The sequence below is a fragment of the Manacus vitellinus genome, unplaced genomic scaffold, assembly GCF_001715985.3.
Source record: "Manacus vitellinus isolate BGI_N305 unplaced genomic scaffold, ASM171598v3 scaffold_15_pilon, whole genome shotgun sequence".
NCBI classification, from domain to species: domain Eukaryota; kingdom Metazoa; phylum Chordata; class Aves; order Passeriformes; family Pipridae; genus Manacus; species Manacus vitellinus.
The window spans coordinates 14,949,674-14,973,249 of NW_021939122.1; the positions used below are offsets into that span (position 1 = coordinate 14,949,674).

At 42.9% G+C, this 23,576-nt stretch overlaps 1 protein-coding gene across 1 annotated transcript in view; it reads left to right on the plus strand.

The window, feature by feature from the left end:
- The window catches only part of RBM20 (RNA binding motif protein 20), a 69,078-nt gene extending 55,424 nt beyond the window's left edge, over positions 1-13,654 (plus strand). The window contains 5 exon segments of the mRNA XM_018069304.3: positions 57-155; positions 1,590-2,259; positions 4,668-4,787; positions 5,520-5,641; positions 9,546-13,654. Of these exon segments, the coding sequence (XP_017924793.3) occupies positions 57-155; positions 1,590-2,259; positions 4,668-4,787; positions 5,520-5,641; positions 9,546-9,656 (1,122 nt within the window). The 3' untranslated portion in view covers positions 9,657-13,654.
- Positions 13,655-23,576: the final 9,922 nt, after the last annotated feature.

Genomic DNA, 23,576 nt, shown 5'->3' on the forward strand with positions numbered 1-23,576 from the left:
GAAACATACTAGAGCACCACTGTGTGTTGCTATACATGTATATGTATTTATTTTAGCTTGAAAAAGAGGAGCAAGTTCCAGAGGAGAGCTCACCTTCAGATAATAAACAAGGAAAAGAATCCGGAGAGGTTCTGGAAAACACAAGAAAAGAGAAGGTCGGTGACACATTGTTAGTGCAGCTATATGACCAAATGAGTAAAACCCCAGGTTTGGTAGCACATTTTCCCAAATGAAATATTAACCCCCCATGAAGAAACATGTTAAGGGGTTGTAGAAGGAGGCTGTCTAAATTAACTTGCCTTATCTTGACCTCTGCTTTAAGGGACAGCTTTTCCTGAAGTCTCCAGAACTCTTTTTTTAGTTACTCTTTGCCCATGTACATTGCTTCACATGCACAGCCCTTGGCACTGGCAGCTGTAAGGAACGTATGCCCAAGTGAACCGTGGAACTTTGCAAACCATGCCCAAAAATAGGAGATGGAGTCAGTTAGTGGAGAAAGAGGGGACTAATGATGAATACTTTTCAGAGCATTGGCCCTATGAACTATAGATAGTAGCCTCTTCTGATTGTTTCTGGTTTTAATTAAATAATGCCTTTACAGAACCCCTGCTACTGCATCACGGTCAGGGAGAGCAATGTCCTTGGAATTCCTCCAGCTTCATATCTGTAGGGTCATGGGTTGATGGTCAGATATGGAAGCTATTGATATCTGTTGCTGTAGAAAACTGATCTCCTGGCAAGAACAGTGTCAACTCCCAGAGTTTTCATGCTGTTTTAGGATTCTAGGAGGGGAAGTGTGGGAATGGCCAAACAGGAGGAGAATATGGATTATTAATAGATTATGTGTACACAAGGAGTCTGGGAGTTGAAATCTAAGCTACAAGTGTGTCTTAGAAGCAACATATACCTTTTAATTCTAAGACTTCTGAAGTCCAGTATTAGTGTCTGAGTCCTACAAGTCCATAACTGCATGAATGAGGTATTTCAGAATATGTACCTTGGAGTATAATTGTAAACCTGATTTTTCTGAAGGCTTAGGCCAGTCTCTACCAGCACAGTCCCTGGCAGAGGACTCTTGCTGGTGGAAGGAAATGACTGCAGAAGGAAGCCACATCCATAGGAATTTAAAGGACCTAGTCCAGCCAAGTGAAAATCCCAGCGACTCGACTGGGGTTCAGTATGTTTTCATTGCACTGATATGGAGGTAGAGGAAAGGGAGAGGTTCTTTTCCTTGAGTATCACACAATAGCATCAGTTGCATAATAAAGTGTAACAGGTTGTGCCTTGCTCTACTGCTTACAGAAAAGTAAGAAGCAGGAGACTGGAGAGAATGTAATCCCCAAAGCCGTTACAGAATCTCCACAAAGTGAAGTTTATGTGTGATAATTCAGTAGAGATTGCTTGTCTTTGTGCATAAGGTTCGAAATTACAACACTCAGGCATATTGTTCTTTGAAATAATAACGCAAGGAGGGTTAGGCATGGCCAGACCAAGTTTCTTCCTGGTTTCAAAGCCCACTTTTTAACAGTGTTGCTCTATAATCACCAATCTCTCAAATGTTTGTGACCAATCTCTCATCTTTGTGACAGGACCGAGACTGGGAGAGTGGAAGTGAAATAGAAGGTGAGACCTGGTATCCTGCTAACATGGAGGAATTAGTGACAGTAGATGAAGTGGGAGAAGATGATTTAATTATGGAACCTGATATAACTGAGCTTGAAGAAATAGTACCAGTTGATCAAAAAAATAAATCTGCTTCAGAAATGTGCCCCTGTATGTCAACTGTGTTAGAACTGAAAAACAATCACAGCCACTTAACCAGGAGTGAAGACAAATGTGCCCATAAAGCTTTAGAAACAAATTTGAGAACAGCAAAGGGCAGTGCAGCTTCTAGCGGCTGTCAGGATGATGAGGAGGATGATGGTAATGATGATGCTGTAACTGAAGCATCAAGCCTAAATCTGGACCCTGAACAGAAGCCAGAGGAATGGAAAGAAGACCAATCTGCTAAGGAGTCTGATCCCCAGCAGAAGGAAGGAAAAATTGATAAGAGCTCTGACACACATTTAGAGCCTGAAGATCACCATATACCTTCTGTTCATCTGAAAGAAGAGACTCTCCAGCTCTCTGATGCATTTATAGATGATTACAAACAGATGGGATCACAAGGAGCTGAGAGCAGACAACTTACGGAAACGCTTGTTAAAAACACCAGTGAAGAAACAAGACATGGAAGCCAAGAGTGTCCAGAGGCCAAGGGTAACTACTGCTTTTTTTCTCTTCAGCCTGCAGAGAGCCTTGCATATTTTCTCTGACAGTAGACTGAAATTTATTGCTAACGAGAATAAGTGTTGCTAATAGTATCAGGACTTGTCCTTGGAACTGCTCAGTAAAAGAACCCCAGTGGCTTTGGCCAAGCTAAACCATTAGAGCCTCTTAGCTGAATAGTGTAAAGGAAATATGATAAGCAGCTTGCAAGCTTTCTAAAAGGCATAAGCTGCTATAATTGTCATGTCAAGGTTCACATGAGTTTAGCTGAAGTCTTTCAGTGCCTTGCTAAATTTATTTTGAATTGTCAATGAAATGAGTGACAGTCTCTGAAGGTCAACAGAAAAGTATCTGTAATGTCTGGCTGGCTCCTGGACAAGGTGGGTATTCTTACACACTGTACTGAAGCATTAGTAACATGGAAATCATCTGTAGATTGTTACTTCTCAGGCCCCGTTCAACACAAATAAATACCTTTTGTCAGGACTTGCCTTATCATCTGTTATCTACTGCATTCTACCTTTAATATAACTAATAGGACATGCTGTGAGGTAGTGTCAATAAATATAATCATAACTACATATTAATGTTTTAGCTGTCAAGAAAAGAGGGATCTTGAGTGTCTGAAAGTGAGTTCAGTTCCTCGTCACACTTTCAAATGATACTTGAGTGAATGGGCTGTGTATAGTGACATGAAGTAGAAAACAACAGACTGTGTTGGCCAGGAATGCTCTTTTGTTATTGCTGCCAGAGCCCATGTGATGGACAAGGGGTTGTGAAAAGAAGCTGATGGAAGATTTTTGAGGGTGCAGTGCTGGAAACATTTAATGTGAATGTCTGATTTTGAACTAATTTCTTCCTCCAGGATAAATTTCAAACTCACTTGGTTTTCAATACTTACCTGTTTTGCCTGAAGACACCTTGCCAGACTTGGCGTATTTGGCGATAACATTGCCATGCAAACTCCCTGGGCATGGCAAAGCTGGCTACTCTGGGCTGCCCAGGCAGCCAGCTGATGAAAGAGTTGGATATCTCAGGAGCATAGTTACTTTGGTGTTTTCAGCATCTCAGCTTCCAGCTTGTCAGCAGGGAGCCTGGAAGCTCCAGGGCATCTCATGCTTCCCAGGTTTCTGACATGGACTTGATATCTGGAATCTGCAGTCCAAGACTCCGAGACCTCTGCAAATGCAGCTGCCAGCTCAGAAGCACTGAAATCAACTTAAGTGGGACTTAGGTTTCCACAAAGGCCCTGGATGTCTTAAGAGCTTACTGGAGGTTTTCCAGTTCTCTGCTGCAGATTTGGAAATCTCGGATGGGCTTAAAATTAACTTGAAAGCCAACCAGTCGGGATTTTAAATTATTTTCTTTTAAAATCCTGTAATAGACATATTTAAAACAGTGAAGAAAAATTCTTTCTCATAGCCAGAAACTTCAGATCTTTGAACTACAGACCTGAAAGACAGGAAGGGTTTGGTTTGGGAAAAATGTTTGTTTTATGAGAAAATATATCCCTTATCTAGGTGAAATTTGCAATGCAATAGAAATTTTGTCAGGGTGAGGGAACTAATTCTTTGATCTAAGAACTGAAGAATAGGTATCAGATCAGTTTATCTGTAATTCTGTTGCTCTGTGATAACAAATTTCTCTTTTTTAAAATAAAAGTAATTCATATGTTGAGAATCACAGGAAGGGAGAGCATCATTTCTTTTCACTGGCTATATCTGCCTTAGCAAATCAATCCAGTGTTTTACACACCTTGAATCTCCTGCTGCATCCATTAATGTTGGTCAGCAGGGACCAACCATCCCAATCCTTCTAGCCAGGAACCAAAATCTTTTAGTGGGTAGGGGCCATACAGCAGAAACTGTCCTTTGGAGGGCTGAGGATGGGAGAAGAGTGGATCCAGGGAGAAGATGATAATGACGCTGCAGGGATCCTACAAGAGGCAGGTTTGGGGATTTGCTGTCACCAGGTCCTGCTGCCTCCACTATCTCAGGAGCCACTTTGTCAGCCCGGCTCCATCACTGGTCAAGCAACTATCACATGTGGTTACAGAGCTGCAGTCAGACCGTGCTTGTGCCGGAGACACGTGTAATGTTATAGCTCTACTTAGAGATTAAAATATGAAAAAAGACCCCAAACATAACAAGAAATTAGAAATAGAAAAATGGTGTACTCAGAGAAATATGGGTGACTGCACAGTGTAGTACAGCTGTTGGAGTTGCACTAAATAGGCCTCTGATTTGAATGGAAAAGCATTTTTTCCCAAAATTTACTTCATTTTTTTTCTCTTCAAATTTTACTTCATTTACAGATCCACCCAGAAAGTGCTCCCAAGAAGTTTACAAAAGTCTCTTTAATAAACTGCTTTCATTCAATATATTTATTCATTTGTTAAGCAAATTCTAGGTACCTGGAAATGAGATCTCTGGAATACCCGGAGGTGGAATCTAAACAAAGGCAGTCTCCACCAGGCTGGGAACAAGAGGACGTCTTCACCGAGCTCAGCATTCCCCTGGGTACGTTGGGCCGCCCACTGCAATACCCAGGGCTTGCAACAAGATGTCACTTTAAGGCTACTTGCTATATTTATTTTTCGGAACAGATGTGAGGAGAGTGAAGGAACAGGGTATATGACAGAGGGATAGCTGTTGAAAGAAAGGGTCTTTTGATTATAGATCATTGCTAATTTCATTCCAAATGAATGGCAAAATGTAACTGTTAATGTCACTGGTGAGGTGAAATAAGTTCCTTTGAATGATATATGAAATACATATGAAAAAATACTTAGTAATTTACAAGTCTTTGTCATAAAATTATTGACTATCCTTTCAATTTAAGCAAAAGTATTGGGTTTACTGTGTAAATACTGATTATGAATAAAACACTTGGAAGAAGTACATCCTAAAAAGCAATTTTTGTAATTTAAGCATGAATTTACTGCTCATAAGTACTATTGCTTTTCTAGCCCTTGAGGTTACAGAGTGAAGTTTCCAGTCAATATTATGTGTGAGAAAGTACATTTTAAAATATGTATACCTAAGAGAGAAAAGAAAGGTGTATTTGCAATGCACAGGATTTTAAACTGCAGCTCAGTATTGCAAAATTAGGGAAATTACAGAAGTGAATCCAGGATTCAGTCTTCCTGTCCCTGTCATTAAACAGCACCTTTTTTCTTTGAAAACAAGTTTATGGTGGGAGGGGTAAGGGTTTCAACTGGCACTTTAATGTAATTCGGAATTTTTCAATAGGTGTGGAATTTGTGGTGCCTAGAACTGGCTTTTACTGCAAGCTTTGTGGACTCTTCTACACAAATGAAGAGACAGCAAAGACAAGTCACTGCAGGAGTACTGTTCACTACAAAAATCTTCAGGTAAAAACAGACTTGAAGCTACCTACAACAAGGATTCTGTGTAAGGTAGAGGATGCAACAAAAAACTAGCTTTTACTCTGTGGACAGAATTCAGATGAAGTGAAATTCAGATAAGCAAACTTTTCAGTAGTTCCAAACATTAGCACACTAATTTCTCACTCACAGATCCTTGAAATGAACTTCTGAATCATAAGTAAAATGGGGTCAGGTGATAGTTTGGTCTTCTAATCTACATTTGACCCGTGTCACTAGCACAGCATGCAACTCAGATCTTTAATTCTCTGTTCTTGGGGGTCCCAGACGTTTCTGTTGCCCAGGAGTGAGCCCTGCAGCAATCTTCATTATGTCTTAATTTCAGGAGCACTAAACATGTCACTTGTTCAGTAGTGTTGCCAGACTTATTTTTGCCCTGGTGTGAATTTGTGCAGCGTGTCTCAGCACGCAGTGCTCCGTGACGCACAGGCATTTCCTGTGACCCGCTGAAATCGCCCCCGTGCGCTGCAGAGCAGCCACACAGAGCACCACTGCTGAATAATTTCTATAAGGACATGCACAAGCATGTCATTACTTGTACGGTTTCCATAAGAATATAACATGAGCGTGTCAGCAGTTGACACTAGCACGCAGAGAACACGTGTGCCTGCAGTTCAATGAAAAGACCCTGCCTTTATCGCTTTCTGATGCACTGTGTATAGGATCAGTCATGAGCATTCACTGCCCCATGCTGAGGACTCCTCAGAGAAGGTGACTCTGCCTCTCAACTCCAGTCTCTGCCTGTGAGCAGGGGGTGTACAGTGCAGAAGACACTTGTGTTGGCATTCTCACTCGTGTTGGCATTTTCATACTCTTAGCAAAAAGTCATGAAAGAGCAAAGCACAGCTGCTCCTCCTTTCTCTGTTCCTTCCCTCTGCCCACGGTAAATACTGTAACTCTGCTTCTCTTCAAGTAATAGCTCTCTTTCCTTAGCTGGCTAGTAGGCATTGAGTTTTCCAGTGATGCTCAGAGTCAAATAATTTCTCTGAGAGAATTTTCTCCATGACTTTCCAGAAGTTCCATAACTGTAATCATACAAAGACCTCTAGCTTATAAAGACTGGGCCTGCAGAGCTGTCATGCTTGCTCATAATGGATCCTCCAAGTGCAAGCTTGAAAAGCAGGTGCCCGGTTTGCATGCCTTTTTGATGTTTCATACAAAAAAATCCAGAGGGATGCACCAGAGGTGGCACCACTCAGTGCAGGCTGTGTATCCTATGCAAGTTTGTCCTGAAGAAACTCATACTAAAGCAAAGGTAGCAACTCCAGCCCCTGCCCCTGGAAACTGGTTCCATGGGAAGAAGAGGAATTTTTTTTTAATTTTCTAAGTTATTTTGTTTAAGTCATAAGAAAAAACAGTCCAACTAAAACTGACTTAGTGTGAAAATAACCTCTTTTTCTCCCTGTTATGACATTTCCCTTGAGTGCTGTGGTTGATAACTAACACTGAGTGGAGATAAAAAAACAAAGACTATAAAAGCTGTTAAAAATAAATCTGTCAAATGTGGTAATGAAAACAGACTGTTCTGTCGAGGCCTACCTCTTATCTTACCAAATACAGGAAGTAAATATCTCGGCCAACTTTTGCCTGCTCAAGTGGAAACTTAGCAAATTTTAAATAATTGTTCTGTGTTACTGGAGCCCTTTTAGTTGCAATAATGCTCACTTATGCACTCTGCAAGAAATGTCAGTCTTCTCCTGTGATGATGCAAGTTAATGAGTGTATCCACCAATATAGGAACTCGGAACTATGACTGTATGTGAAGCTATGGGAGTGCTGCTGCAGACTGTGTTTCTGTTCTCTTGCCTTCATCCAAATACCACCTTCTAGTGACAACAACAATGTTACAAATACTGTCACGGCTTTGAGTCTTTTATAGCTGATTTGCTACTTGTTGTCTTTTATGTGATCTCCTTGAGCCACATGCAAAATGTATGTTCAGTGTTTGGATTTGAATGCAAAACTAAACAACTGGTTTGCCAGTTTTCTTCTAAAAGTCTTTTTTATATGATGACAATTTTGTCTCGAAGTAAAATAGTCAGCTTCATCTGAGTATGATGTCTCTTGAAGAATAGCAATTGCTGACAAAAAATCAAATGTTTCTTTGTCAGCCTTGCAGACTTCTTGCAATTTTCATTCTCTTCAGCTTAATAAATGATTTTCCCAGTCAGTGTTTATATTCATAGATCCACTGTGTTTTCCATGTACAAAAAAATCCATCATTTGGCCATCACTACCACAAAAAGCTGTCAGATTCATCTGGTGGAAGCTACCTTGGCAACTCAGTGCAGCATTTTATCCTGTTTTCCAGGCATTCATCAGAACTTGAATTTCAATGAAAAAAAAAGGCATAATTTTTGCTTGACTGCCATTTTGCTACAAATTAATCTCAATCTGTGAACTTCAAAACTGGTGTTTGTGGTACTCGTGATAGATAAACATGGTGTATAAAACTCAGTCTTATTTTGGTTGGTAATCATTAAAAACCAAAACTGCATGGGTTATCTAATCCAATGACAAGCGTCAGTGATTTATTACAGTCCATGGTGTACAGAACATGTCTTCCCGCCTTTATGGACCCTATATCTCTGCATGATATTGTAATATTTACTCTGGCTTTCTGCCACATGGAATTTTGCACCCAGAGATCAAGAATGAGGGTTGTGTAATTTCCACAGCCAAAACTCTATATTCTGAATAACAAGGACGCAGTTGTCACTTTGTCACGGATATGTCCATTCATTAACAGAACTGAGACCCTTTCAGATGTACCTCTTACACAAAACTTGTATTTACGTGATAGAACCTGGCAGTCCTAACACAGCTCTTAGTGTTTTTACAACCATTTTACATTTCACCTCTTCCCCATGAATGCCAAAAAGCAAACTGTAGTCTGGGGGAATCCTACAAGTAGATAAAATTTTGCAGTGATGAGGGATGGTCTTTTCAAAACAAATCAGAATGGGTAATTAGCTAGAAAAGGGAGTTTTATTATCCTAATAATGTGCAGGTCAGTTATTCTTGCATGTGATAAATGTGTAAGTCATTAATAAGAATACCTCTGCATGATTATGCAGGAATTTCCCACGTGTCTCTACACTAGCTGCTGCTGAAGAAGCTTCTTTCCATACATTTCTGTGTCTGCTGACCATGAATAAATACTTTGAGCACCATTTTCAGACCCACACCCATTCATCATCCATTTTGTGTGCAGCTCTGCCAACTAAGAGCACTGCCGAAGGGCTGAAAGCCTCACTGGCCATGTCTGGTTTTTTAAATCTCACCGAGTACTTAAAGCAGTGAAAGGCTTTATCTTTGAGAAACACAATAAACGTAAATACTCCAGCCAAGCTGCTAAATTGTGTTAGTTATTACTGAGTGTGATTATTCCCTTAAAACAAAATGTACGAAAGGTGTATCTCTGAACTGGACACACTGAACATGTAATATATATGCTTTAAATTGTGACTCTGAAATTGCATCTGTTTTCTGACATACCAGTACTTTCCTAGCATAATTCAGTTGACTCAGTGGAGTTAGTTCCTGCTCTATAGCACATGGGAGTAGAGAATAGGTAAGGTCAAGTTACACAGTTAGACTGATGGGAAGCAGAGGCCCTCCTAGTTCTGTCACCACTTCCCCTTGTGGCACAGAGTGAACCACTGAATTTCTGAGGCTCTGAGTGTATTCAGGTAGTTTGCCTGACACAGCCATATTTCCTGGCTTGAGCTTTCACCAAAGTGGGGCTTCTGTGTGCTTTCTTCCCTTTTGACATGATGGAAGAGTGAGAGCTCTGAAAAGGTATAAAGAATTCCATGTTGAATATTTTCAGTTTTGGTAACAATGCTTTGGTTTTTTTATGTGATTGCAGAAGTATCTATCCCAACTTGCAGAAGAGAGCCTGAAAATGAAGGAAGAAGGCAGCCATCTGCCTCAGGACGACACTGGCATTGTTCCTCACTTTGCAAAGAAAAAACTATGATGCAGATGAACTGGAAGAGCTATAATGAGTGAATGCTGATATTTTATTTTTTTTTTAATTTCTATGATATAACTGTCAATTTGCACTGTACAGAGGAGGGGAAATAAAGAGCATGTTTCCATGCATCTATGCCCAGAGTGCCATTAAAAACCAAAATGCCTGAAACTGTTTCCCACGGTGAAGCAATGCTGGCATATCTGTAAGAAGTGGAGCAATTCTTTCTCACACTCTGTGTGCTGGGAGTGGTTTCCTAGATTAAATCAGAATTCTCAGGGATTCTTAAAGTTTTAATTCTGATGTAACACATCAGGTCAGGCGGAGTACTTAGAAGCACTCAGCATCCTCCAGTGGACGCTGGAAGGAAAGGAGATGTGACTATAAATAGGCTTTAATGTTGCTTAAAATATCTTCAGCCATTTCACTCATTGCCCCAGTGAGAAGTAGGATTTGCATAGGACATTTAAAGCCATTGTGTTAAAACTAGTGAGTAGATGGCATAATGTAAACCCCATCAGCATCCACCTCCATGTCTTAGAGCTTGGTGAAATGATAAAATGTTTGTGTTGTTAAGTACTGACTGTACAATGCAGGTATTGTGAACACTGAGGGAGCCACAGTCTGTCCCAGGGACCTCACAGCCTGAACCCAGTACTGCAAGAGCAGTTTGAATGCACATGCTGACAGCCAGCCCGCTCTGGTTTCAGCATTTTCCATAGCGTGGTCAGGATGTTCTCCAGGTACCACTGTGTTTGAAACTCTTGTTTTTGATAATTCTAAAGGGTGCCAACTTTGAGTCTTACAGACTTGAAACTCTCACGAGAGGCTTTTTAAAGTGCCACATGTTTGGACCATGTCTCTTTTAGACATTTTACTCAAGATCCTTGCTTTTGGGGTCTTTTTGTTTTCTTTAAAGCTTGCTTTTCCTCAGCTTGGCAACACTGAATTTTCCTGATTTTCATGGAAAGATGCCAGAATTTTAATATTGTTTTTGTATTTTATTTCCCTGAATTTTTTAAGGTGAATACAACTACTGATGGCTCACGGAGTGCTGCACTGAGAACACAGGATGCACCAGCAGCTTTGGCATTATTATGAGCTATTGTTTCTGCACAGTTGTTGCTTAGTATTTTGCGAAGTCCTTTTGAAATGCACTGTACAAGTTTCTGGTTCATTTCAATAGGGCTTTGTGTACTAAAGTGAATACTCATGCAAACCATTGCCAGAATTGATCCCAGAGTTTATAAAATGTCCCATGCAATCTGGGCAGATGGGGATTTGCAGGCGCATTTCCATTCTCTGCCTGACTCTAATATTCATCACGGTATGTTCTGTAAAAATTGCTGGTGCTGGATGTCCTGTTTAGATGTTGTGCAGAGGAAACAGATTCTATCCCTCTCTAATCATTCTATCCCTAAGAATGACATGGATGTTGCAAAATATTGCAAAGTGGCTAAATTGCCAAAACTGCTTTCACCAAAGTATTTGTGCCCTTATATCTTGTGCCATGCTTGTTCTCTGAGGTACCCTGTAGCCAGGCAGTGTGTCTCAGAGGTGCCTGGTGTTGTTGCCTGAAGCCCTGCTCCATTTCATGGCCTGTGCTTTCCACTCGTTTTTACCAGAGGTAGGTTCAGCTTTCATATTTGGAATTCCTGCTTCTTGCAAGTTGAGGGATTCTTTGCATCCCAGATTCAGACAGGGCCAATCCAAAAGAAAAGGGGAAATGAAAAACGTTACAGCCTAAATCCTCCTTTGTCCAAGCTCGAAGTATGTGAAGACTTGGGTCCATCTCTCATTTAAAACAACCTACATTTTTTTTTTGTTTTTCCCCATGGGGGAAAAAAAAAACAACAAACCAAAACCAAACCAATATTGCAAACCAGGTATTTTTCCTTCAAGGGCTGGGTTTTTCTTTGACTGTTTGTTTTTCACATTGCAGTGAAACTTGAGCACAGGGCTGTTAGGACAAGAGCTTGTATTGCAGGCTGTAAGATGATGAAAATGGCAGTAAAGATTGTGCAATTGTCTTCTAAAGTGCAGCTCTCATGCATCATCTGAATATGAAGTTCCCTTCATGCCCTTCAGCACAAACTGAGCACCGGGGAAGGAAATCACTACAAATGCAAGCATCAAATCTTTGAAGCTAACCCTGCTATCAGACCGGGGCTCTCACCGGCCTAATGGGAGCTTGTTAGACCATGTGGTTAAGCTTAATTGGACGTGAGACATAGCTGACTGTATATCAAAGTCATATGCCTCCAGCAACTTTATCCCCAGGTAACCTCAAATGAGAAAAGTATCACTGTTATTATTCTTTATTTGTATTGCAGTAGAAGCTACAGGTCCACTGCCTTTATTATAGGCAAGGCACAATTCCACAACAAAGACTTTCCCAGGCCAAAGAGCTTTAAATCACACTTTCTGAAAACAGACAACAGGTGGATACAGGCAGGCAGGGAAAGCAGCAGGTAACCATGAGATTTTGACTGGCAGCAGAAAAATAATTAAAATGAGTGTTTACCCAGGGGCTTATTTTTGGATTTACAAGAGATGATTCAAACTACTTTTCCCCTTCTCTAGTTCTGAACCAGGTTCATTCCCATTATTCAGAGCTTGCATTTAACCTCCTTTTTTTTCCTGGACAGTTGCATTAGAAGTGCAAAATCCCATCTTGATATAGTGGGTCTTAGAAACATTCCCTATTCTTAGGGATAGAGTTGCTGTTAGGGTCACTTCAGTTTTGGTCTCCATCTGGAGCTCCAAAAGCTGGAGTCTTGACCAAGCTCACCAGGAGCTGTGTGGTCTCCAGATCCCCTGCTGGGGTCACAGGTACAGGCCCTTGCTTGTCACTGAGGAAGGAGGAGGCTCTGGATGGCATCTACGCCCTGTGCAGTTTCCTCTGCTGGAGGTAGATGACTCAGATGAGTGATGCAGAAGCAGAGCCCAGTCCTGAAGACGTGATCAGACCCAGACATTTGTAGAAATAGATTGGACACCCTGTCCCTTTGAGTTCTGTCCTGATACAACAGCAATCTTTAAAATCCTGGGAATGGCCAAACAGGCAATTCTTCTTTCTGAGAAGGTCTTTTCTCCCCCTAAACCTCAGCATTTGAAAGCAGTTAAAAGCAATCCCAAATCTCAACGAGCTCCTAACAATCCCCATGTTCAGTTTTCAGCCCGATGCACTTCAAGAACTCGGAGATAATCTCCTTCCCTCTCCAACAGGCCATCATGCAATGCTGACAGGCACTCAACTCCTCAACTTCTCTCTACTACCTATTTTGCTGAGGAAGAAGGCTACTGTAGGCAGCCCCTTACCTTCCTCAGCTTGTGTAAAAATGTGTTGTTTCTTTTGGTTTATTATATTTAAAATCTTGACTTTTTTTAGTTGGCATAATTCTTCATCACTATAATCCATGCTGTTTATTTATATATCTATATATCTATATATATATAGCACAAAGAAGGCTCAGGTCTAGCCAAACAAATATTGATATTTAAAAAGGAGCTTCCTTAATATATACAAACCATTTCAACACATCTCAACCAAAGATTGCACTTTTTTAATAGGGACTGTGTTTTTCAACTTTGTGAAATCTGTATTGATCTCAAATAGTCTTTAATGTCAATCTGCAACTTACTTTCTTTGAAGTAAAAATTGAAAGAATTTAACATTTGCCCCATAAGATTAGACAAAGTTTCATATTGGCTTTAACACTAAATTAGTGTTAGGCTGGTTATATTCAGGGTTTTTTCTATTCTCTAAGGATTAAGGCTGTGATTTGTTGAATTATACTTGAACTGGACCAGATGTACTATTTATTGAGCTTATATAATCTTGTTAATTTAAGTTTTGGCTTGTAAACAGTTGGAATTTGTTAGTACTTGTTTAATTATGTAGGAACTGTCACCAGTATTAACTGATCTGTGTAACTGATTGCAAAGTGTTTCAATTTGTGTTTCTTAAAAAGAAAGATTTTAATAAAGAGAATAATAAAGCATATACATTGGTGGGCAGTTGTCCCAGCAACAACTTCTAGCTTCCCAAGGGATCTATTAAAAATCACAAATGAATTAAAGATAGTTTGGGGGGTAAGAAGGAAGCAGGGGGACAAAAGGTTTGCTTTTAAATATAATTTCTACAAGTTGTGGTTCTTAGCAGGCAGCTCCCACTGTACAGATTGAGAGTGATTGCCATCATCTGGTGCTGAAGCTGAACACATCTCAGTGGTTCACTCTGTAATTATTATTAATTGTTATTACCCACTCCTGTCCCTCTAGATATGTCCTCACTTCCCTTTTTCTCTTAATTTGTGACTGAACTGGGCAAGCTGTGTGTCCCCACTGGCTTTTCTCTGTCTCCATCCAGGTTATCTTCTCAGTCTTCTGAAAGCGCCATATAAAATCCTCCCCAGCCAGGCACTTTCTCCATCTCATCTCAGCCTAAGTCCCCTGTTTGCCCAGTTACTCTGTTTCCCTGTGCTCTCCCTCTGCCTTTGCTGGTTTTTGTTCTTTTCAGCAGACCATCCTCCCTGGTGTGCCCCCAGCTGTACAGGGACCTTTCCCGCTCTCTGGCCTTCTCTCTGGCTCACCTCCATTGCCACTATCCAGAGCTCCTGGGAGGAAATAAAGCTCAGTCAGAGTGATGTAAAGACACACTTGTACTAAATATTTAAAGAATGCAGTAAGGACAAAAGCTGAGGGGAGTCTTTACTACGAAATTTGCTGAATTCATTCAGTGGAAAACACTGGGAGGAAAACTGAGACAAGGCAAGGTCCAGTCCTTGTGAAGGCAGGGTGTAGGGCACTATCAAAGCACAAACTACACCTCCCACCACCCACTGAGGGAGGGAAATGGATCCATCTGCCCCACTGAAAAGCTAAGGAAATCAGTCATGGGCAAAAAGGCTGGTACTTGGGTTTTCTGGCTCCCCAGTTCCTTAAATCAGTGTCTCTTGTTTTGCAGGTGAGGTACACAGGTAACGTATTTTAAGCACAAACAGCTTCAGTTCTTCTGGATATGTTGAAACCTTCTTTTATGTGATACCATCTCATTGGATCTATGAATCCCTCACTCTAGAAATCAGGCAAATTGACATCATATATCCATAACAAAAAAATTAAGTTGAAACCATGGTGTTCAAACATAAGGTTTCAAGTCCAGATTTTGTCACACTTCATTTTCTTGCTGGAGAGGGGAACTCAGGTCTGAAAAACTTCACAGGTGAACACCAGCCCGCACCCAAACACCAGCCTGGCCTTTTGACACAAGGCTGTGACTGACCTCAGTGGGACAGCCAGGCTTTAACCCAGCTGTCCTGCCTGACCCACAGAGCAGACCAGGTCAAGGCTGTCTGAAAACAGGAGCCCTCCCTGGGAAGCTGACTGGAGGAGGGCAGGGGTGTGCAAGGAGCTGAGGACAGTGCTGCCTGCTTTGGATCAGGCTGATATGGGGTCAGCTGGTGGACACTGTCCTGGCACATCAGCTGGGCTGATCGGCAGCTCCCTGCAGCACATGCTGGCCCTGTGTGAAGCAGCCTCCCTCTGCCTGCTTTCCAGCACTGAGGCAGCCTGGGACTGTGCTGTGTTTGTGCAGGTGGCAGCCAGGGCAGCCCCAGAGAACAGGTTTGCCTCTGTTTCCTTTTCTACATCTGACTCTGCCAATCTCCGCTTATCTGTGTCAATAGGTTGGGCTCTCCTCGTGTGCTTGGCTCACCTGATGCAATGCTGCAGCATGAAACCATGACAGCATGTGGTATGTATTCATGAAGGAAAAGTTCTCCTGGCTGTGCACAAAATGGGAACCAGGGATTCTTCCTAAAACATCTTAGTAGAACATCTTAGATGAAACAAAGTGTCTCCTTTTCCCTTACACGAAAGAAATACCCATAAGGATCAGCATTCAATGGCATGAAGCTGTGTCGGGTGACTTAGGTTTGATACTAGGGAAAGGTTCTTCACCCAGAGGGGTGGTTGGTCACTGGAACAGGCTCCCTAGGGCAGTGGTCACAGTAGAAAGCCAGAGTTCAAGAAGCATTTGGACAACAGCACATGGTGTGAATTTTGGGGTTGTCCTGCACAGGACTCGAGGTTCCTTGCGGGTCCCTTCCAAATCAGGATATCCTATGATACGATATGAAATGATTCTCATTGCAGGGCCCGACTTAGTGACCTGGTGACCAGGAATCCTCTCCCAGCTCCCCTGCCATGTCTCACCTCCCTTTTGCTTGCTTTAGTGGAGCTGTGGTGCATTACAGCACTGTACAATCTTTATGAAACAGTCTCATACTAGCCTGACATATTCACAGCACCACAGAAACATGACTTCCCAGATGCTGAAGTGAAAGAAGCAGAGGTAGTTTCCACCTCTTCCTTCCTAACTGTCCCCATTTACTGCAAAATGAGGGTCAGTAGGGCCCTGGTGGGTGTCACAGGGGATTGGGAGCAGGCAGGGGAGTGGTGGGGCTATCAGGATCCTTCTTCCACACTGTGAGAATGGTTTTCTTAAAGCTCATCTGCACACAATTGCATCAGCCTACTGCAGAGTGAGTTTTCTAATCAGATACCCAAGGGGATTAAAGCCAGCAGCTGTCTCTTTTCAGTTCACATCAGGCCTGTTCTGGTTAGAGCATCATTCAGAAGCAGCGTTCAGCTACCTAATGTAAACTGAACACTATTTCTTTAAACTGAAATAGAACTGTATGTCAATTGTTAATTAACTGGGTCAGATCTGAATGAGTGGACATGTCTGAAAGCTTTTTGGGAATTAGAAAGCTGCATAAGGCAGGTTGAATCCAGCCTATTTAATGTTTAAATAATTGCCAGACAGAGTTTTGGCCACTATTTCTCAAGGTGAGACAGAAAGTATCAGCAGCACAGCCCTGGGTCAGGAAACAGCTTTTTCATCCTATGCCTTAGAAACAAAGTTTCTTCTTTAAAAGGTGTCCTCCCCTTGTTCCTGAGCCTTGTTTGAGAACATGTATATTAGTTCCACCTTCCTTAAACACTGTCTTGGTGTCTTTAGAGAACACAGGAAGTCTGTTTTGTTTGTGGGTTTCTTCTCTGGCTGGGCTGTTTTTTGCATTGCAGCTGGTTTATCTTTGGCAGATAACAACGTGTTCTTGGCAGCAAACTTTCACCTTGAGCTCAGGGGGCGTAGCCACACTGTATTTTGCACACCTGTGGTGGGGAACTAGGAAAAATTTGCCTGTTTCTGTCGCTGCTGAGATGTAAAAACCAGTTTCACAGCAGTGCTATTAGTGTTTTATAGAGGCCCTGGCTCCCAAGACTTGAGCACACTGGAGGGCTGTGTGTGTGTGCATGAGCAAGACTCTTGCTGCCCTGCATGGACTTTAGCATTCAGCATCTGGCAACTGGGCGTACTTCACCAGCAATACAATCACAAGTAACATTGTTTTGGTGTGTGCCCCAGTAGAGCTTCTAAATCTCCTTATCTACCCTGCTCACTATTACTGCTCATAACACTGTCTGTAGGTAGGTGCTGTGATGATGAGCTTGCTGAGCCACTCCCTGCACTGAGACATTCACAGGGACTGGCGTTGATGTTCCCCGAGGTGCCCTTGCCACCAAGTGCAGGGTCTCTGGAAAGAAGTCAGACCTTAAATAGGTGTTCTCGCAGCAGAGTAAAAAGAAAGAACACTGAGACCATCAGGAAGAGCAGCCCAGGTCTGTCCTGATGCTAATGGGGATCAGCACCACTCCAGCTGAGCTATTCCAGTGCCTATTTCCATCTGATTGCAACTGGGAAAGATTGACTCAGGTAGGCAGGATATGCTAGATATTAGTCTTCCAAGATATCAGTAAGGCATCCAGGATACTGTAAATGATCCCAGAAGCCTTCTCCTTCCTTTTCCCTCACAAATTAGCCTGTGAGTGGGGTGGGGGACCCCTGAGGGTGGGGCACAAAGGGGTATTTTAGTGAGTCAGAGTAGATTTGCCATTGGACATCCCCCTCCTGTGCTGGGCACAGAAGGCAGCGCAGCTGCCACAGGGGCACAGAGACCTGGCAGTGCCTTGTGTGACTGATGCCAGGCTGTGTATGAAATAGACCCAAGAGATCTGAAATAAATGGGTTGGGCTGTGTTCTTGGGTATTTCCCACCACCAAACTGATGTCTCTCTGACTGGATGTTCACAGGCTGTGTGTTACATGCTCCTCTGCTTTTCTCTTCCTGCAAAGGCAGATGCTGATTCACAAGCTGCTGCTGTTGTTCAGCCAAAACCCCCATCCAAACCCCCTTCTGTGGGGTCTGATCTCAAAACCAGAAACCAGTCTCACTGAATCAAAGGCTACTTGAGCCTTAAGGTAAGTTAAAACAACATCAGATGTAAGCAGTGCCTAGCAGTGTGAGAAAACACTGTGTTCTGCCAGCCCAATGAAAAGAGAAAAAAAAATCTGAAGTGAAAGAAACCCATCAGAACCACAGTTTGGATATGTTCCCCCCAGGAGCTGCTCCGTCTCTCTGCACTCAGGACATGTTCACACCATGGCAAGGAATGGCATGAACTCACTTTCATTAATCACTTCTTGTCAGCCAAGCAAAGTGGGAAGTAAATTCTGTTTGCTGAAACCACCATGCAGGTGGTCTAAGCGAGTGGATGTCAGCTCAGCAGGAGCACGGAGGGGTGTGCACCAGGGGTTACTGTGGGTCAGCTGGTGTCCTGATTGCTTGTGATTGTGTGAACTAGCCTGAAGATGCAGACAATATAAAGCAGAGTGATGCTTATGAGGTTTTTGAATCTCATATCTGCTCTTATTTGGTCCTGGAGGTTTTCGGCAAAGATCACCCTCTGAAACAAAGAAAAATCACTTTGCTGAAACACAAAGGACCAAGTCGTATTCAACCTCTTTCAATGCTTCTATGATCTTGCAGAGCCTTTGAATTCCTCTTTACCTACAAGAGGTTTACTACAGTGCAAAATGAGTTCCTGGAACAAAAAGATGCTCCTTTTCAAGGGGATATGGGTTGTTGAGGCTTCAGGTAATGCTTTGAGGTGAGTTGTCAAATGTTGCTAAAATAATCTTTTCCCACCACTTTCCTCATGTCAGCATTTCTAGCTCCAGTGCACTGTGGCTGCTGTTGTTATGTAAAAATTTATGAATGGCTGAAAAGTTCAAAGGCATATTGGCAACCCCAAGTCCCGAAAAACCAGGAGTCATCCCAAGCCCTACCCTGTTTCCCAAGACAAAGTTGTTTGCCAGCTATTTCTTTTCTTAACTTTTTTTTTTATTAGCCCACAAACTTTAGGAACTCTTTATTCACCTCCCAGTTTTTTTGAGCTTTTAGATTGCACTAGTTTCATGGTTTCAAATCTTTCATCCACAAAACCTTGAGGGCTAGGGACATACTTTGTTTACAAATGAAAGCTGAAATTCCCTTCTTTCAAGGAGCTGGGATTTTAGGATATAATACCCAAAGCATAAAAGTTGTGATAAAATCACAGGAGTTGCCAGCAGTGCACAGAAGAAGAGACACTGGATTGCAGTGAGCTGCAGGCATCACTGGCTACTGTCATTTTAGGGAGTCAAATAAAAATAACATTGTGGTTAAACATGAGCTCTACAGGCCTAACTAAAGAAGATAACCTCATCTCTTTCTAGCTACAGTGCTTCACAAAAGCATTGCCTTTGTAATCCTCTGGATTAATGTTCACACTCAAGCACTCTGCCCCAGAAGCCTCTGCACCCCTGGCAGAATGCGTTTAAAAGGATAAAGCCTCTCTGGGATGCAGAGGAGGCTGGTGCCAGCCAGGCACCTCCTGGGACACGTGGCTGTGGCTGCTTCCAAACCAGGAGCATTTCAGCCCAAGTAATCCTCCTTTCTTCCCTCTCATTCCTCTTGACTGTTGCTTTAATTTCAGTGTCGTGCCGCCTTTCACGTAGCCCCCTTCAGCCTGAATCGGATCCCTATTGTCTGTGTTGTCAACACAGCTGTTTAAATCCCTTCCCCCAAATACCCCAGCTTTCCAGAAAGCTCCTGCCTGCAAGGCCCAGGCGATGTTCTGAGTTTGCAGCTTTCTGTCAGGTCCTGGGCTGAGCTCAGATTCCTGTTTGGACCAGCATGAAGTCAAAACGGAAACGAACTCAGGAAAACCCTCCACTTCGGCACAGCCTGATGTTCACTGACTGTGCTGGAGGCTGCTGCAGCGCTCCAGCCTGGGACTGGCAAGCAATGCAGGGCAAAGCGAATGACTAGCATTATTAAAAATGCTTCGCAATTATACAGCACCTTTTCATCTGAAGATTTCAAAGCTTTGTAGCACTCACACAAAGTTACTTATTATCCCTGGCGTTTAGCAGAGTCAGGAAAGGAAGGAAAGCAGCAGCTAAGTGACTTGCCTTAGGACATACAGTGAGTGAGTCGGCGTCAGAGGTGGGAACTCAGCCCGAAGTGCTGACTCTGTGGCTCATGCCCCAACGCGAAGACACACCTTGCCTTCTCCCAGAGTTAGAGTGCCAGACCACCTCCTTGGGGGGTGCAGAGATGGGGCAAGCACTCTGCCCACCCAGAGGGTCAGCACAGCCCGGGCAGTGCACTGGAGACACCTGGCTGGGAGCAGCACCCACCGCTCCTAAGCCCTGCTCCATTCCCCTGGAGCCCCGTGCTCACTGCTGAGGGGCTACTGTGGCACCTGTTGTGCCTGAGGCTGCAGACCAGCTTGCCATGGCATGGTGTGGCTGAGTGTAGCTAAGTATACCAGTGACCTGGAGGGCCTGGAGGGCAGGGTGTGGTGTGCCATGCCCCAGGGCTAAGCATGGCTATTGCAGACCCCAACTCCAGCATGATCCCTCCAGCCCACTGGCTATATGCACACAGGAAAACCACAGGGACCTTCCTTGACAGGGGACAGCTCTAGGGACAATTCAACCTTGATACCCCAGAACACACTATTGAGGACCAGAGATGGTTTTCCTTTATCAGCACTGCAGCCAGGTTGCTACTCTCCCACTAGCCAAGCCTTGGCTACAGTGAAGGTGCAGCAGCACTGGTTTCCTTCAGACCAGGCGGTCCAAGCGGCCAAGGAGCCTGGATATACACTCAGTCACCTGCCAGGAGATCAGAAACACATTTGTAAGATGTTACACTCTTTGACTGGCTCAACAGGCTGTGCTGTGGGAGGGACTGGGTGCCAAACCTTTGTGGCTTTGCAGCAAGAGAGCTGAAAATGCCAAGTCCTTGTATACCAACACTTCTCTAACTTCAGGCAAGTGGTGGGATTTAGTGACAGTGTGCTGCTTCCTGGAGGTAAGTCAGAAGGAGGGAGAGGATAGAGGGAGAAAAAAGCAGATGTGAAATGGGGTGAACAGAGGCAGGCAGACCTCTAGACCTCACTAGCCAGGAGAAGGCCTTGGCTGTGTGTCTAGGCCCTGCTGAGGTAAAAATTCTTGTTGATGTTTACCACAAAGGATGACTTGCATAGTTTTATTTATCAGGTGAAAAAAAAAATTCAAAAAAACACCAACTAATCTGCTTCTGCTCTTCCACTGAGCTACTTGCTTTTACCCTAGAACTACCAGGAAAATCCCCTTTGGTCAAGTTTTTTCTCAGAGACTTGAGATGCTGCAGGTTTTTTAATGATAAACAGTACCCTGTTCAAAGTATTACATCCCTATTATGAAGGCAGGCATGACTGATAGAGCTTCAGACGTCAAAGGGACGCATTTAAATAAATAACAGGAACTAATCCATATAGCCAGCTTTCCTTAGGAGCTTGGGGATTTACATGTCTAAACTTTACTGCGATGAGACTCCAGGACTGGGGATAAAACTCTAGTTAACTAGAAGCATAACTTCACTGGAGATAAAACCCAGGCAAGGGGAAAATCTTGAAGACAGAGACTGAAGTAGAATGAATTTCAACCTCAGAAATGATACTTAGAGTGAGCAATCATTACAAGGAATAATTTTAAAAAGCAAAAGAACAGATCAGGTATAAAAGCCATGTCTCAAAAGTGAGTTGGAGTTTTGTCTTTTAAAGGACATCAATAAAAAAATGGGAAAAAGCTTTTCCTGGTTGCATATGGGTGAAGAAAACAGAGGAGGAAAAAGAGATTATATAGGGTAGAGGTTAATCTGTATTGGGTATGTGCAAAACCTGAACTCATACTTTTCTTTAACTTTTGATAACGATGTTAATCATGTGGCTGCAGATGTGAGGGATAAGAGGATAGGGGTATGGAAATGTTGGTGGCCAGAATAGAAGCAAATCTCAGGGCTCCTTCCTGCCCTGAAGGCAGAGGAACGGGCTAATCCACATGCCAGAGCTCTGGAAGAACTGGCCCGATGTCTTTAACAGGTCCCTCAGTCAGGGACGGGAGCACAGTGAACCTGAACAGAAGTGAACTGATCTGGACAAGAACAGGCATGAAGGTCTCATCTTAATAGAATATGGACAGCTTCAGAAAAAAAATGGTGAAGAAAAGGCTAGCAAAAGAGAGGGAGGTAATGGCATGAGATTAAATGGGTTTATCAAACCCATTTATCTTTCTTGGGTAAGACAAGCTTCAAGCTATCTGCTTAGTGAAGGAAATAGGGTGGATCTCACCTATCTGGACATAAATTGTACATTTTATATGGTACCATGCGGAAAGTTCTTAAGAAAAGGGAGAAGTGATTTAGCACAAGATATATAAAGATACATCCTTAAAGACCTGCTGTAAGAGCAGCGCAGGGCTGCCAGGCTGGAGGGCAGCTAGCAGGGGAGTGTTAAACATCACTCCTGCAGATCTGGCAAGTGCTCTTGTAAATGAGCCTGGTACTAATGTTACTGGAGAACTGGTGAAATTGCTGACGATGGAAAATATGAAGCAACCTCAGGACAAAAGAGGCTTGAGATATTACACAGGAAAAGGTAGTTAGCAGCAGAAAGTGATGGTCATAGGCACAAATGACCAAACCCTTTCCTACAAACTAGCTGGCAGCTCACACTTTGATCAACAACTAACTGACTTGTCAACACAGTGGAAACAGGAAGCAAGAAATGCAGTCCTGGAAGGCAGCAGGAGAGGTGCGGCCCAGGCTGCAGCGAGGGCCGGGGTGAGCTTGAGGAGAGGCTATTTCACTTCATTTTGCACAGCAAATGCCAAGAGCAGGAGGATTTCTCTGCATAAATACTTGTAGTAAGGGAAGAGAGAAGAGCTGATGGTGCTAAGGGCCAGTGCTCGTACAGAATAAATGATCAAAAAGAGGCATCAGACATTTTGATCAGAAGATTGTTACTAACCATTTGACAATGTGGTTCTGGAATAGCCTCCCCACTGCAGTTGTGCATGCAAAATATTAAATTGCTTTGAGGATGGAACTTGGCAAGTTTATGAAAAGGATTATATCACACAGAGCCTTTGACAGAAGAGCTGATAGCACAGAAGTTCCTGCCAGTCCTAAGCACAAAGGTAAATGTTCTGTAACCCTCTGTCCATATAAATATAGAGCATGTGATTATATACACACAAAAAGCAGGCACATGATTTATTAATCACAGGACCTCAGCTTGTCAAATAATAATTACAAGGCAATAACACACCTTGTTTTAATAAATGGCTCCCTAAGACTTTCTCCCACAGTAAACCAGTAAAAAAGGACAATTATTCTGAGGTAAATGTGGCATTTCATGTTTCTGGTTGTTAGCTCTTAAATGAACTCACTGTCTGGAACCCTTAAATCAAGTACTCCCATTTTTCTGCACATTTCACAAGTTCAGCCCTTTCCAGTAAAGCGTCTTTTCAGATGCGTGACTGCCCTTTGTTAAGGCAAGAATGAACAGATGACAACGGCAGCACAGAGGAGACATGCCTGGAACAGTTTTACAGCACAGACCCAGTGCTAATGCTTCTGCCAGCAGGGCGTACTCAGAACTGTGAACAGGGGAGGCTTCTTGTGCAGTGTGAGGGGCAAATCCTGGA